This window comes from Stegodyphus dumicola, chromosome 8 (assembly GCF_044657685.1).
Source record: "Stegodyphus dumicola isolate Sdum_Otavi_A_Nest chromosome 8, ASM4465768v1".
NCBI lineage: Eukaryota > Metazoa > Arthropoda > Arachnida > Araneae > Eresidae > Stegodyphus > Stegodyphus dumicola.
In genome coordinates, this window is record NC_140775.1 from 152,500,426 (window position 1) to 152,518,044 (window position 17,619).

Consider the following 17,619-nt stretch of genomic DNA (forward strand, 5'->3'; position numbering starts at 1 on the left):
TTCTGGCTGGTACGATCGGGTCCAAGTCTCATCCAGCTTAATGATACGGCGTAAAAAAGCATCTTCTTCGCGTTCATAGCGCTCCAGGTGGGTTCGAGCAGCATCGTATCGTAGCCATTTCTGCCAATTGATGGGGAACCCATCATGAAGCAGTTTTTCTCATGGACAGGCGTACCTTCAGAATGTGCAGCACAGCCGTATGCGCTAATCCTGTTTGTCCGGCCAGCCGACGAATCGTTTGGCGGCGATCACTGTCCATTAGTGTGGCAACAGCTTATCTGTCTGTATCGCTGACACTCGGACGACCTGGCTGCAGCATTCTGCCACGTTTTGGCATCCTTCATTGAATGCTTTCACCCATTTTGCTATGGTTCTGTAAGGCACGGCAAATTTCCCGCAAGCCTCTTGAAGCCCTTGATGACACTGTCGTGCTGTACGACCTCAGGCACATTCAATTTTTATTCAACATCGTTGTTCTTGTTTTGAAAACATCCTGACAACACTTACTTTAGACCGCGAGCTAATACAAGGATCTATTCTTCGCATCACTCCCAATGCGCGTGACGCAGGCAGGACGAGTCTTTTTGCTGAGAGGTAACTTAGGTATGTAGTTTACGTGTGGTATACGCAATATTCTTTGGTTTTGTTGCGTAGCGTTTTTTCAGCTATGTTGCCACTATTAAAGTTCCAACCCTCGTATAAACTGAAAAGCTTGCTAAAAACTCCAGCTCCAGCCTCCTGAATCCTATCAGTGAAACAGCCATCCGTATATCATGTATTCATTCATCAGCCGGAAAACATTGCTCAGTTGTTTCCAAAGCTATAGTTCTTATTTGCTTTTGACTCATTTCCTTATCTACTTTCATTTCCAGGTCCAACCGCACATCAAGGAAGCTATAATCCAAAGGATTTAGCAAAAACAGCCGTGCCGGTTTCAGTGTTCTTATATGATTATATTGTTCTAGGCGAGAGACACACTGCAGAAAGCTATTTTGTGTCTTCAGATTTCGTTGTTTCTGAAGACACAAAATGCTAGATGATCATTCATTCCATCTTTTCCAACATTAAAAAAATGCATATATATTTATTTTAATTTAGATTACTTTCTAACATGTTTTATAAATTAAACAAGGAAAAGCATAAATGTTGATAAATACTAAAATGTGAATGAAAGTAGTTCTGTATATTTATACATAAAAAATAGATACCTAACAAGTAAATAAAAGGCTGTCTGTATTCTCTCTCCTAAAACTATGAAACTACCCTTTCAAATGAGATCCTCTTTTCTAAAGGAGGCAATATACAAGTCTATATTATTGATATCTTCAGTACTTCTATTGTAACGAAATTAATGGTAGCAATTTCATCATGTGTTCTATTATTTTTGTGGTCTACCCTCCCACCAGTTTCATAGCAACAGTATGTATTAATTTCTAGCTATAATGTAAGCCGTTTTTTACTGACTAAACTGAAAAGCATTTAGTAAATATCAAATGTTTTTCTAATGATTAAAGAGAAGTCTAAACATATTATATTCTGAAACAAAACAATAAAAATATAAGATAACAATTAAGTAAAGAAGGTTATAGAAAATTGGTTGATAAATTATGACAAATAATTTGAAGAGAATTTCCTTTGAATAGAGCAATTTAAAAAAAAAACATTATAATTGAGTGATAGTTATTATTTAGAAAAAAAAAAAAAATACCATCTAAGATGTCTGTTTAGAATAAAAGGCAATCAAATGATAAAGTTTTCAGTGACCTTTCATTCTGGAGACTATCAAAAGCATTAACAATGGTTTTTTGGAGGTCTTGTAATAGCTCTAATCTTTGCTATATGCCCAAAGAAAAAAAAATCAAGACTCAAATTCAGGGAGTGTGGAGGCTAGTGCATTCTGTTTGTCTAACGATTTGGATAGCCTGTGTCTTCAGAACTGAATGGATTGTATTAATAATATTCTGTGAGGAGATATTCCATCTCGCTGGAATTAATAGCCTCCAAAGCAATTTTTTCTGACTATACAGTAATAGTTACCCTTTATTTGCTATATGTGCAACTAACCATGTAACCAGCTTCTTCTGTTATTGGTTAAATGATCTGTCTACAAATATGATCATTCTATCGTTTCAAATAACTGACCTTTGTAAGGCCTTATAAAACACTGAGTTTTGCATTTATGTATGTGTGTGTATAAAAATTTCCTCTTTTGGAAAAAAAAATAACACATTAAGTGTTATTTGCATCCAAATACACATAACAGGACACAGTGGCATAGGTAGGAGTTAATAGATCTGTCCCTAGGCACAGCATCCAGGAGACACCCAATAGATGTTATGAAATCTTCATCTATCCCCAGATAACACAGGATATTTGTATTAGTTTTGGATGGAGTGACATGCATTCAAATTTAGCCACACATATTCTAAAGGAAAGAAACTGTATAATTCAATGAAGTAATTGTTTTAGATAGCTCAATGGTGCATTAAATAGAATTTTTGTCTTCATGGATCTTGTGTATCCAAATGAAGACAAACATGGTCTTTCAGTGTTAATTATGATGAAGATAATTTACTGAAATGGTGAATTCTTAATTTTTTATCTATCTAAATTAACTTTTAGATAGATTTGGAAAACTTTATCATTTAAATATAAATTTAGAAATTTATATTTAATTGAGAAGACTTTTTTATATACTCTTTTATCATTTAATTAGTATATTACAGAGGGAATTTCATGGTATAGGATAAAAAGTTTATCTTCAGTTTGTTAAATTCAAACTATAATACAAAAACTTATAACAAAGAACATAGTTGAAAGAACTGAAAAAAATTTAATATCAATAAGAAAATGATATTGATCGAAATATTTATTTAATTATATTTGTTAATTAGAATAAAGCATAAATTTATATGTAATATTTTTTAATATCCCTAATAATCATTAATACTTTTGCACACTAAAAAATTAATATTTGGAATGCATCACTTAATATTTTGGAATACTGGAAAGGGATAAGAATAGAGCAGTAAGTTAAGAAAAACTAGTATATATTGTAAATATATTTATTATTAGAATATAATGCCCGGATATTACAAATAAAATAATAACCAATTATTTTATTTGCAGAATCATCAACTATATAAAATAGCAGATGTCTTCTGACGAATATGAACGTCTATTATGGGCTCCCTTAAAATGAGTAATTAATCAAATCAGAATATAAAAATATATTTTATTCAAAACATCAAAAATTCAGAATGTTTAATACTAAAAATAATCATTTTAATCATCACAGTTTTTTTAATTATTTAAGCACAAAAATAAATGACTGCTGCCTCAGTGTGAGTCCTTCATCAGCTAGCTGTTTTTATGTGGTACTTTTAAGGTGACCTAAAAAGAAAATGAGAATTAAGTGCTTTTATGGAATAGTATTTTTTTGGGGAGGGAGGCTTAAACTTGTACTTTTGAGTAATGTATATTTAGTGAATTATTTATTAATCTGATTAATGCAGCATATGTTTTATTAAATTTTGAATTAGTGTTTCCCACATTTGGAATTATAACGCCACAAGGTTGTTTTATATATTCTGCACGTATCTTGTTATATACAATGATAAATTTAAAAGTGCTTTTAAATTTATGCTTTTATTTCCCAATGATCAAAAATGAATTTGGAAAATTTTTAAAACATTTTCAAAATTTTGAAAAATTCACTGATATGATTAATCATTAATACAGAAATATAAGTGTTAATAATAGCAGCAGTTAGAAGCTTTCTATTAATAATATACCGTTATGTACTCGAGTTCTTGTTCAATATTATGATGAATACAAATAAGCTATAGCTTTTCTTATTTCTTTAAGGTTGCATTATGCTATGAAATCTAGTATCAATGATGATTCATTGAAACATTTATAAACATTGTTTGTTGTGAACGCCATGGTTATATACATATTATGATATCACAGTATTTATCAAAAAATTATGAATGCAGGTCATAAAACACAGTTTTGTACTTTTATTGTATTGTGTTAAAAGGGCTCGCATATTTCAGAATCCATTATTATTTTGTTTCTTTGATAATCTCCCCAAAAAAAGTTGTCTAATTCATTCTAAAAAATATCTGTGATTTATGAAACTTTAAAATATTTTTTAAAAATATCTAATTTATGGAATTTTAAAATATATTACAAAATTGTTTTTAATTGATTATCAGTATCACTTATTTAATCACACTCTTAATCACTATATTTTTCCTTTTGCCATAAATTCAAATTGTCACTTCTTCGTTATATTATAAGGGACACGTGCAAACGTTTATCTAAAATTGAATTTGAATTATATTACCTCCATTTAAAAATTGCTAATTCAACTGTAAATTTTTTCTTCATTTGATCATACATTGTAATCTAGAACCGATACTGTTTGTCAACGGCATAAAAATATGCTGGTTTCTAAATTCCTCAAGCTCACACATCTAATTAATCTTCCCAACAAGAATCTTTTGAAGGATCAGTTAAAAGTATTAAAATATAATTTCAACTTTTCAAAGACATCTAAACCTTCAGTTCCTCAAATCATCGCCCCTATTGAGAAAGCTTTTAAATTCTCCAAAATTTCAGAAATGCAGAAGGATACAATCCGCCACCTAATTACTCATAACGTTAATTTTAACAACAAATCTTTGAGTTCGAATCTTAGCAGAAAGGAAAGGAGACCTTACATGAAATTCATTCTTATACTAATATCATTATTTTTAAAGCTGATAAGGACGGACAGATCATTGTTATGGACAAACACACATATATTGCTGGAGTCTCTAAACTGATAAATGAAGGCCCATACTGCTCGGTACCTAAAGATCCTTCAACTTCGGACCTCATGAAAGTTAAAACAGCTATTAAATCTTCTCATATACTGCCAACGCAGTTGAAGAAATCACTTATTCCACCTATTACTAATTGTGCTAGGCTTTATACTCTCTCAAAAGTTCACAAAACTGGTATTCCTTTTCGACCAATTGTTTCCAACATAGGTACAGCAAAATATTTAGTTTCCAGATTTTCTTCTTTACCTGCTAACAATATTCACACCGTAAAAAATTCTTTTGAAGTCATCGATAAACTTAAAGATATTTCTCCACTGCCTTTCATTATGGTGTCATTTGATGTCAAATCACTGTTTACCAATGTTCCAGTCGAAGGAGCACTAAAATGTCTTGAAACTAGGCTTCAGGAATTCCATTTCACACATAGTGAAATTGGATGAGTTGATTTTGCTTACTAAAGTATCTCTGCATCAAACCCACTTTGTTTTCTAAAATGAATATTTTCGTCAAATTGAAGGATTAGCTATGGGTAATCCTCTTAGTCCTGTACTTGCTGACATTTATATGCACTATTTTGAGGTGAAATTATTTGATAAACTATCTTTTCGTCTCTGGATTCAGTATGTAGATGACACTTTCGTGTTTTTTGATGGTAATAAAGATTTATCCGAAATTTTATCTATTACAAATTCAGTTGATCCAGCCATCCAATTCACTCTTGAAATTGAATCCAACAATTCCCTCCCTTTCCTTGATATTCTTATAATCCGCAATGAAGTTGATTTTAGCACTACTTTGTACCATAAACCCTTTGCAGTTTGTTTACCACTCCATGCTAAGTCATGCCACCCTGTTAAGTAAAAAATGGCTTCTTTTTACTATTATGTATTTTGTGCGCTCAAAGTTTGTTTCTCAGAATCTTTGCTTACCAATGAACTTAATTATTTGAAAGCAGTTGCCATTGACTGAGGATTTTTTCCCGTGATCATTGATAAAGCCATTAAAAAAAATTTCAGATTCCCATTAAAGAAGACATTCCACTGTTAGAAATAATATTAATGACCTTGTCGTGCTTTCATTTTATCCTTCTGTTAGTTATAAAGTTGCGCAGATTCCAGAAATTCAATTTTCAACTTAGTTTCTCCCCTATCAATAAAATTCAAGGTTTGATTTTAAAAATTGCATTTCTGACTTTAATTCTTGGGGAATTTATAGTATATTGTGTCAGTGTGGCTTGAGATATATTGGACAAACAAAAAGGGCGTTAAAATTTCATATCAAGGAACATAAATCTTATGTTCAAAAAGGCGAAATTAACAAGTCTTCAATAGCATTTCCTAGCTGGAAATTTAATCATAATTTTGACTTTAGATCTGCAAAAATTATCCAAAAGGCTTCTTCCGTTGGTGAATTGGATTTTCTTGAGGCTTTTCATATTCACAAAGATTTAGCATGTTTAGTGAATGATTTTAAGTACAATCTAGGGAGGGTATAAAAAGCCATTACAGAGGTTGCTTTCCCTTTATTCGAGGTTCAGACTTGGTACGTGAAGGTGCAGTTGCACCTTGTTCCCTATTTTTTTACTTTGCTGATTTTCTTTGCGTTTTAGTTTATGTGTTAATTGTTTGATCAGATAGCCTGGCTCAGTAAAAGAAGGCAGCCAGTGCAACTCTGATTCAAAATCCGGTTACGACCACGTGCAGTGCTGATAAGGACCATGTGTTTATGTGACTCCTTTGCTGATGCTTTATTTTTCTTCTTTTCCCCCCCTTCTAGTATTTTGTTCTCTTGATGAGGAGGGACCTTTAGCTGCCCTCAAAATCGATTGTTTTAATATATGTACGCTAAATACAAGGTTGTTATTACGATTTTGATATGTATAAAAGTTGAGTTTCAAAACTAGCACCATCATCTAATTTCATTATTATTTATTTTAATTTTATAGACATAATAAATTATTTTTAGTTATTTAATTGATTAATTTTAACAGTTGTTTAATATATTATTCATTTTCTTTTCAATAAAAGGAAATTATTGTTTTTAAAATGCAAATGATATTTATCTTAACATTTGTCTACATTAATTTTTAAAAAAAACTTAAGAAAGTGAGAAAAAAAAAAAAAAGACAGTATGAAAAGTATTCCAAAAATTCAAGAAAACAAATAGAATTCTTATATGCCTTGTGAATTTTAAGGGTCTTTTAGTACCAGAGCTCCATATTTTAAATGCAGTTTTTTCATAAATTGATTTTTGTCCTTGCTGCATTATGAAATATTAATATCTGAAAATATTATCATTATAAATAAATAAAATTTTCAGTATTTTGTTCATTATGATTCTTTGTATGACTGAGAACAAAAGCTATGAAAATGAAAAATCTTCAAAGGTAGAAAATTTTTAACTTCAAATTTAAGCTCCAACTTTTTTATTGGATGATTTAAAGAAATTGCAAGTTCAATGGTATAAATAAAACACATAATTTTAAAAAAATATATTAAAAATTGCTAATTTTTGTTAAATAACAAAAGCAGAGAGACAGAATTTTTATACATTTTTGGCAGTTTAAGTTAAGAGCAAAATATTTTTTTTAAATAATGCTTTCTGTCATATATATATACATGCACCTTAAGCATGCATGTAATTCCTAGACTAAAGAGATTGTTCACTAGCACGTTTCAAGATATTAAGCCACAATCAATCACAGAAACTTGCATATACATGATTTTTCCACAAATTTCTGTATATAATGTTTGAATCCCAAAATTTTATTATTTACATTTTCAACACCTCTGTTATTATTACAAGAACAATAACAGCAACTAATTTAACATCACTTTTATTATTATTATTTCAACAGCTTTTTTTATTATTTAGCTTTTTAACAGCTATTTTCAGTCAACATAATATATTATTACCAGAGCAAAACCTTTTAACAGCTTCACATCCTGCATTATAAAACATAGAATAAAATATCAAAGCTTTGGAAGTTTGTTAAAAATCACCCAACCAGTTAACCATAACAAAAAGATTTTTTACTTAGAAGAACTGGCTACACCAATTAATATAGCAGTTGGTGAAGACTGACTATTAAGCTGATGTATCCAGGTCTGAACCATTCATTGTTTTATATTTTTTAAACATTAAATATATAGCAATACTAAAAGTTTTTAAAGATTATTTGAAAAGCAGTTAAAACAAAAGAAATATCCAAAAAAGACTAACTGTTTTAATTTCACTGTATGCTTGAAGGCCATATTCTCCCATTTCTCTTCCAATGCCAGACATTTTAAATCCACCAAATGGAGCTTGTTCAGAAAAAATGTTATAGCAATTTATCCTATATGACAAGTAAATAAATAAAATATCAAAAATAAAAAAATAAATTTGTAATAAAAATAGTATATACAAGCAATGGCCATTAATTTCTAGGACTGGTCTAATAACTTCAGAAAATATTATATGGAATATATACCCATTTAATATGCTTCAAAGCATTTCACCCCATTTAATATGTTTCAAAGTATCCACATGATGTAATGCACTTCTGTGCTTGGTTGTAATAAGTTTTGGAGAAAACTTTTAATGTCACCATTTCTTGATGACTTCCAACAATCCACAAATTTTGTTCCCTTCAGCAAATTTTTCAGTTTTGGAAACAAGAAAAAGTCTGCTGGTGCTCAGTGTGGAGAGTATGGAGGATACTGGGTCAAAAACCGCTTCCCAGGTAACACAACGTGAGGCTGGGCATTATCATGCAAAAACAACCAACTCCCATTCTGTTGAAAACGAGTCCTTACTCTGCAAACTCTTTTTCAAAGTCTGACAAGAACTTCTGAGTAAAACTTCCAGTGACAGTCTTGTTAGGGGGAACAAATTCAAGACGAATTAATTCTTTTCTATTGAAGAAAGTGATTAACATTACCTTGATTTTGGACTTTCAAAACTGAAACTTTTTTGGTCTTGGTGAGCTTCAATACCCCCAATCGTAGTTCTGTTGTGAATCATATTGGTAACACCAAGGATCATCCCCTGTTACTATCAAATCGAGGAATGCAAGGCCAGTTTCAGCATTGTTGATGAGTTCAGCACATAACTCCATTTTGAATTGCTTTTATTCCTACGATAAACAGTGAGGAACAAATCTGGAACAAACCTTACGTTTTCCTAGGTCTTGCATCACAATTTGCCAAACCATCTCTTGGAGAATGCAGCAGTCCAGTGTGTGTGCCATCTTTAAAACTTTCATGGCCATCCCCAAAACAGCTAAACCATTTAAAAGTGCATGAAAGGGATAATGCTTTTTCTCAGTACACATGTTTCAACATTTCATGGCTTTCTGTAGCAGTTTTGCCCAATTTCTAGCAGAATTTAATGTTAATTCTCTGCTCCACATCGACTTTAACAACGAAAATTCAACAGCTACCTTTCAATGTCTGTTTCAAGAACAACCATTTGCTTCCAAATGGCACTGCCTTCATTGGACATGCACAGATAAAAGACCTTCTAAATACAAATATTACTGCATTCTAAGGATCTACAGTTACACCAGTCCTGAAAATTAATATTTGCACCTTGTAAAAATGGTCACAGACTAAAATAATGCATATTACAGAATTTTTTAGTTTGAGATTCCATTTTCTTTTACTTCTCCATTTCAGTTCAACCCTATCCAGAAGATGCAGATTTAATGTACACTTAAGAAAACACAGTAAGTATTGAAACAGAATACAAGATAATTATTAGCGAGTAAACAACTTGCTTTATTTTAAACTTTTCTGTAATGTGTTTGTTCCTCTGGTTCCAACTACAAGCTACTGCATAGTTTACCTAACCAAATAGGATCACTGTGGCTTTAAAGAATAAGTTTATTTATGGGTAGAGAATCCTGAGTTAGAATATTTAATAAATGCAGCCATTCTCTTGGAAATTATTGAACAATTTTGGTAAATATGCTCTAAATAACGATAGCCATTTTTTGAGTTTCAGCCATGGAAGTTGCAGCAAATGCTTAAAATTACATTTTAACTGCTGGAACTCTACAAATATCATAGAAAAATATTTTGGTATGCATTATTCTAGTTAGTGAATAAGGTAGTAAAAATTAGTAGATGATTAGTTGGTATTCAGGAAGATAAAATCAAGTAAAAGTTAGAACTTCACAATTACAGATGAGAAAGAATTACCAAACAGTACCAGCTTGAAGACCACTTGAAAAATACATTGCTTTATCTATATCCTTAGTAAATACTCCAGCAGCTAAACCATACATCGTGTTATTTGCTCTTTCCAATAATTCTTCAACTGTTTTGAATTTCAGAATTTGCATTACAGGGCCAAATATCTAAATTAGGGACAGAATTAAAATAACATTTTTGTTATTTTTAGTTTTATATTTTATTATGATTCATACTCAGAAAATATGAAATAAAATTAAAATACTTCTTCTTTTGCAATTTTCATATTGTCTTGAACATTAGCAAAAACTGTTGGACTGATAAAGTAGCCCTTGTCCCCAATACGATTACCACCACATAGCATATTTGCACCTTCTTTTTCACCATTTTTGATCAGATTAAGTACCTTATTCATTTGCCCAGCATCTACCTAGGAAATCAGTAATGAATATACAATATTTTTCTTTAAAGCAAAGTAAATATTAAGGAAAAGATTTACTACTTTAAAACATAAAATATGCAATAAAACTAACCGAAACATATTCTAAACTGACTGCTGTGTGCTGTAATATATTAAAACTACAAGAAGTTCATTACATAATATATAAAAATATATTATTTATGTATCTTATAATGTCATATATTAAGCTCTCATTATATATCTTTGGCATACTTTACTATTATGCAATTAATACTAATTGCAGTATCCCAAAATTCTCAACAGCCATGCAATGAAATTTCTAACTGATCTAGTAAAGAAATAAATATTGATACTGAGTATAGTAATAAGTAAGTTTTAAGCCTAACACATTTGTACGAGATGCATATCTTAAATTATTTTATCAGTTTTCTATATACTTTCTTTTAACTTTTTTTTTAATGCACTTAAGACTTAATCCATTAGGTATCTGATAATAACATAAAAAATGTTTGTCACAGCCTTGAAATTTTCTGAATGGCATTCTTCAAATCATCATCATCACAGTAATGTAAACCATGCAAATACTGCTTTAATTTCTTAAATGAAAACGAAGCCACTTGGAGGCCAATCTTGCAATGGATGAGGAAGAAATTGATATCTTTACTGCTGAATAGCAATGTAGGAAATTTGAGCCTTATGTGCTAGAATGTTGTTGCACAAAAGTAACACATCTAAGATCCAGAATTGCTGGTACATTGGCAATTTCAGATTTTCGGAGTTTAAATCATCAATTTAAATATAGTAAAATGAAAGGTACAGTTTGAAGCAAGGCCAGCACCTGTGCACCTATGTAGGCATATTAGATAGTGCCAGGCCTTACTAATTGCTAAGCTTCTGCTTAAATTCAGAATTCCGAGGAACAACGCCCCAGAAAGGGGCAATCCGAGGATCACCCATGGACCCCTCTTCCCTCTGCTCAAAAGAATTTAAGCTCACCATGTATTTTGAAAGTCCCCTTGCCACACAGACGCTATATGCTAACAAACAGCATGTCTCCTCCGAGATTCGAACCCTAGCGTAGCATGTGGGCAGCTGAGTAAGATGACAGGTAGAAGTGGGCAGGACAACAAAATTTCACAACTGGTATGTGGCCACAAGGTTTGAATTCATAGACCAAAGCCCTATCCCAGTATATTGCAGTAAGTTCTTATCAGTTATCATAATATTATTGAAACAATTAGCAACATAGATTGTAGTTCATGTCCTTAGGAAGTAAAACAATAAGCAACATTGGATGTACAATTTTAAGTCCATATATAGCAAATAATGGAGTACAGAATAATCCAGGAATATGTAGATGTATATGATAGAGGAGAAAAATTACAGTGGTCGAGGCATTGGGAATTGAAGAGCAAGTGCCAGGCACAGCAGTTAAAGGCTAGAGTGATGAAATATCAAAAGAACTTGTAGTGAGTGCTTTTGGTGACATGTGAGTCAGGAGAGTAGAAGATTTTCTGGCAGCACTGATTTGGAAGGAAACTTAGCTATTAGTTGAGAGAAAAGGAAGTAGCACCAGAGCGATCCTACAAGCTTTGCGGGGAATTTCACCATTGCTCACAGATATATGATGTATACACATCATAAATCTGTGATATATGATGTATACATATCACAGATATAAGATACTTACTATCATCCATGCTTTCTCCAAGATTCAAAACCAGGCCCATCAATATTATGGCAGTCAGCATCACCAACCATTATACTGGCTGGGAAGGCCTAGTAAGTTGACATGTAAACACAGACAAGGCAACATTGTGTTTTCATTTATTGTTTAGATCAGATAGAAAAGTACTAACATGATTTGCTTCCGTACATTGCAAAATTTATGGCATAATATGAAATTACAATAGCATATGATTAACAGAAGAAAACAATAATAGCAAACGATGGTATTCCACAGCAAATTTAAAATCACATTTTCAGGAAACAAATTAACGCTTTGCACTTCAAGACTTCATTAATTAGTGTATTTCAAAGGACATTTTCAAATCCAACATATTTATATTATACAATTTTCTATTTGGAATTTAAAATGCTTAAATTCTAAAAATACTTGTTTCCAGTAACACTATATTTTTTATAAATATGGCCAATCACATACAGTATGGTTGAAACTGCTTAATATAAGAAGATTCTATCCATTCTGAAGATGGATCCACTTAATTTCGCATATAACTATAGCAATTCCCATAATATTGCTAACAGAGTGGAAAAGGTTAAAAAATTACTTAGAAAAGGTTTGTCAATTAATCAGCCAGAGTATTTAAACCATATTAAAAAAGAGATTTTTATATAATTAGAACATACTTGTGGTCCTTGCTGTGTTTGGGGATCAAAAGGATTTCCAACAATTCTCTTTTTAGCCATCTCAACACTCTTTTCTATAAATTCATCATAAATGGTTTCTTCAACAAAGATCCTAGAACCAGCACAACAAACCTGACCTTGGTTGAAAAACACACCAAGGTGAGTGAATTGAAGAGCATTGTCCACTATGAAAAAACAATTAAAAAATAAATAAATAAAATACTGAAAAAGAAATTTATATAAAATTTGGCAATATACTTTATTGTCAAAAAGACAGGAAATACATGAAGGGTAAAAAATTTTAATTTTACTAACAGTCTGCATCTTTGAATACTATACTAGGACTTTTACCACCAAGTTCTAGAGTAACATGTTTCAGATTGGATTTAGCTGCTGCTTCCATTATAAGCTGGCCAGTCTAGGAATGGAAAAAAGAAAATTTACTCATATATGTATAATGTTCACAAAAATGGCTGCAGACTTTATTTTTCTAAATAGTGATTAAATTTTATGATGGAAGATGTACTTTCATCATAAAATTTCCTAAAATAAGGTAGAGAAAAAAATATTTTTATATCTCTGGAATAAAGCAAAGATTCTGATGCTTAAAATTACTTTCCAATTGAAAAATTTCAAAATTTTAACTAAGAAGTACTTTCAAAGAGCCATCTACAAATTTAACAACACACGTGACTTCATGGAACTATTACTTGCTAAAAACAGAGCTTTTCTCAGTAGCTTTTCCCTTAATCTGCTCTCAAAATTATATTACTGCATTGATAATAGAAATGAAAATAAAAGATTTAAATCAAAAATTTTGCACACAAAAGCATGGCATGATTAAGATTCCCCCCCCCTCCAATGGCAAGCTCTAGCCGTGTATAGATGTTGGACGCTACTAAGGCCGGAAGCGGCAGTCTCTATTATGAAGGCACCTAATAGGTGAGCCTCCATTGAAGGGACAGATGCTGTCTCCAGGATTTGAACCCAAGCCCTTCAGTATGTCAGTTAAAGTTGCTAGCTACTTTCCTGTCTGGATGGTGGCCTGATTAAGATCATATGGTACTAAACACAAGGTTCTTTTAAAGACCATCTAACAGCTTCTTTTCTTATTTGTATGATGGAAATAGAAACTAATAAAAACTAGAAAATGATTTCAGAATCCCTTAAAATCTGTAATCCTAGACCCAGGTCTTTTATCCTCAGTGGTAAGTCTTGGATATTTTTTCTTCTCAAGAAATATAATGGAAATATATTTATATATTTCATGAAATATAATTATTAATAATATTTCATTCATTCCTTTTCCACTCTGTTAGCAATATTAAAATAAAGTATATATAATAAATATTTTCCTAACTGAAAATTTTGCTCTATAGAGATCACATAAAAATCTAGAATTTTACAGGACATTATGAAACTGATTTCATAAAATTTTCATCTTTACCTTAAGAAAGTTATAATTAGAAACACATACTCAATATTTGAGAAATTACAACCTCTGGCCACCTTTCATGAACATTTTCTGTATAAAACATTTGTGCTATGGACAGCTTTATTTTTCTAAAAAAATGCAAAAATCTGTAATATGATACGAGAAAAGATTATGTAAGAGAAAAAATACGTACAAGTTAATTTGAAATATAAAACCTTTATCGAAATTTATCAAGTTATAATTTTTTTTTTTCTTAAAGCTCAAAATAAACAAAATAAAATTTTGTAATCTTAACTGGATATGTATGTTTCAAATGATAGCAGTTTTTCCTCAACCATAAGTTTAAAAGAAACACATGTTTGCACCATGTTGTTTTTTCTTTATAAAATGTTTCTTGATATTTTCTGTCAGTTTTAAATAATTCTTCTTTTCACATTATGATGCCAATATAAAAAAAAGTTCTAATTATAAATCATGTTTGGGAAAATAATTGCGGTATAAATTAATATTATGAAGATGACTAAAATATTAAAGTTTAATTAAAAAGAAAAATAACTGCACACATTTACAATATTTATTTGTAATTTCGTAGAAAAATACAAATAAATGTTAAATATAAATATAAAAAATACAAACACATAAAAGCAGAAATTTATATAATTTTAAAAGTACAGTTGCATGGAGTTTTTTCTCATTTATTTGTATCTTATTAAAACTCCAAAATATTCTAATTGAGTTTGATTATTAATAACTGTAATTTTTTTGTTGATGTGTTTGAACACATCAAAAGACACACTCTCGTTTTAAGAGATTATATGAATTGTGTTGTCATTCCTTTGTTTCTATTGATTAGCTATAAAACTGCATGTATTTTACAGAAATTTAACTTTCGGGTTGTTTTTTTTAAATTTACATAAATTACAGTTTTACAGAAATTTAACTTTCAGGTTGTTTTTTCTCCTATCAATAAAATTCCCAATTCTATACTTAAGAACCCCATTTTGGATGTGAAATCCTGGGGTATTTACTGGATTACTTGCCAATGTGGTTTAATTTGCATTGGTCAAACTAAGGCAGCCTTAAAATTTCACATTAAAGAACATGAAGCATATGTTAGGAAAAAGGAAACAAAGAAATTCTCTGTTACCCAGCACTGTTGGTCCAAAAATCACACTTTCCATTTTTTTGCAGCCAAAATTACTCCAAAAACATCTTCCACTCGTGAATTTCTAGAGGCATTTCACATTGAAAAAATCTTTTTGTTCTAGTTAGTGACCCTAATTAAAATCTATCTTTACCTTCAGCCTTTAAGGAAATTATGTTTAATTTGTATTTTAGTTCTTGTTTCATCAATAGATGGTGCCAGGAGTTTAACTTCTGTCCAGCTATTCTTATCTTATCACTATATCTTATTTCGTTCATTTTGCACTTAGGCAGCTAAGGAAGGTTCTGTAGCTAAACCATTGAAACTAGTCCTGAGAGATTTACAAATATTATGCTGATTCTTGAATAATCATTATTCAGCGTATTATTTTAACCTAAACAATTAATAGCTATTTGAATGCACATTTTAAGAATCATCCAATGAAACAGATACATGAATTTCAGTACTTCAATCAAATTTAAACTGTAAAAATATAACAATTTATTCCTTTTTTTGTCAAATGCTAAAAAGATGTAGAATTATTGATAGAAACTGAATAAAACAATCATTTAGCACTCTATAAGTTACTTCTGTATTTCTAAACATTAATGTAAAGATAAACATTTTTATGTATAGATTCATTACATCATTTATGTATCTTTCAACAATACAAGGCTTTTTTATGTATAAATATACAGTCAAAAGTCCTTAATTCGGACACCATAATCCGGAATGATCTATAATCCGGACCTCAAAGCTAAAAACTTTCTGCACATGCGCATAGGCATTTACGCGTGCGCGTAAGACCTTTACGACTGCGCATATGCATGTGCGCAAGCGCAGAATACATTTTTGCGTGCACATTTTATGTATAACGGAGGGTAAAATTATCTAATTATCTATTTCAGTTAATGTTGATGATTGCATTGTTCCTTAATCTTCAAATTGGATCCGCTTATTATTTTTTGCAGACTGTAAGAGCAATTTTATAAAAGTAAACTTGAACTTTCGATTATGTCAAATAGAATTTCCGATGCTGGAGCTCCCAAAGGATCTACAAAACGAAAGTATGTTTCAATGTCCATCAAACAAAAAGTGGAATTGCTGCAAAAAATGGATAAAGACATTAAGAAGGTGACAGAGTGGTTAGTGAAAACGAAAAAATTTCGATTGACAAGTTAGTCGGTATTCTTGGCACAGCAATTACGGGACTTGAACAGTGTAACTTTGTAACTGAACAAGAAATTATGTCTGTTTATAGAATTAAAGAGAAAGTATTATCACGTAAAACAAAGCAACTTAAACAACTTACATTGAAAGAAATGTTTAATAAAGTAAACAGCTTTTTTTTTTTTTTTTTGGTACATTTTGATACCCTTTAGATCATAACTATTCTTTATTTCATAAATTACGGTTTCATATTTTTAATTTTAGAATTTCTGCATGCCATCTTATGAGATTTAAACTGATTATCTATAATCCGGAAAAATCGATAATCCGGAATCACCGAAGTCCCGACGAGTCCGGATTAACGACTTTTGACTGTATTTTTTAACCAACAGGGGAGAAAAACTAAGCTCTCTCTCTCTATATATATATATATTTATGTGGTATCCGTTAGTTCAACACACCACCAGAGGGCATCACGTACATGCCAACAGTGAGAGCAAAAGATTATCAATTATTATTCATTAAATATCTGTGGTGTGAAAGTGTTATTTACTTAAGGACATCATCTTCAACTCTCCACTCACAGAAAATCTGGGGGGCTCGACCGGGATCCGACCAAAAAACAAGCAAGGTAAAGTAGTATTTTATACGAATTTACTATAAATCATCATGAGTGTATTAAATAATATCAGAAAACAAGACTTGAAAATAATCACAGAAGACTATGTTCAAGAAAGATTTAACTCCTAAAGCGGTGAGATGGGTGTTACTTCTAGAAGAATTTGATCTGAGAAATTGTTCACAGATCTGGGCAGCAAATGAAACATGTGGATTTGTTAAGCAGAAACACTGTCATGATGGTTACCTATTCTCAGGGAGAAGTTACAGCTAAAATTGCTGCACAAAGAAGTGATGAGCATCTCCAGTTGCTAAAATCCTTAGTCAAGCAAGAACTAAAGAAAGCTTTTCTAGTGAACAATTATACATTCGTATTATACAAGTATATACTAGTATTATACAAGTTATATACTAGTATGATACAAGTTCGACAATGGTCGCGAGTTACTTGTGGT

The 17,619-nt window shown here is 31.0% G+C and overlaps 1 protein-coding gene across 2 annotated transcripts in view; it reads right to left on the reverse strand.

The window, feature by feature from the left end:
- Positions 1 to 3,215: 3,215 nt before the first annotated feature.
- Positions 3,216 to 17,619, reverse strand: part of LOC118182038 (aldehyde dehydrogenase, mitochondrial-like) — a 30,331-nt gene continuing 15,927 nt past the window's right edge. Inside the window, exons 7-12 of one of the 2 annotated variants that reach the window (XM_035351308.2) lie at positions 13,113 to 13,215; positions 12,798 to 12,982; positions 10,272 to 10,436; positions 10,016 to 10,173; positions 8,055 to 8,169; positions 3,216 to 3,393 (exon numbers count right to left, since the gene is read on the reverse strand). In XM_035351308.2, the coding sequence (XP_035207199.1) occupies positions 3,361 to 3,393; positions 8,055 to 8,169; positions 10,016 to 10,173; positions 10,272 to 10,436; positions 12,798 to 12,982; positions 13,113 to 13,215 (759 nt within the window). In that variant the 3' untranslated portion in view covers positions 3,216 to 3,360. The remainder of the gene's footprint in view (positions 3,394 to 8,054; positions 8,170 to 10,015; positions 10,174 to 10,271; positions 10,437 to 12,797; positions 12,983 to 13,112; positions 13,216 to 17,619) is intronic. The other variant, XR_004756995.2, reaches the window with a different exon arrangement.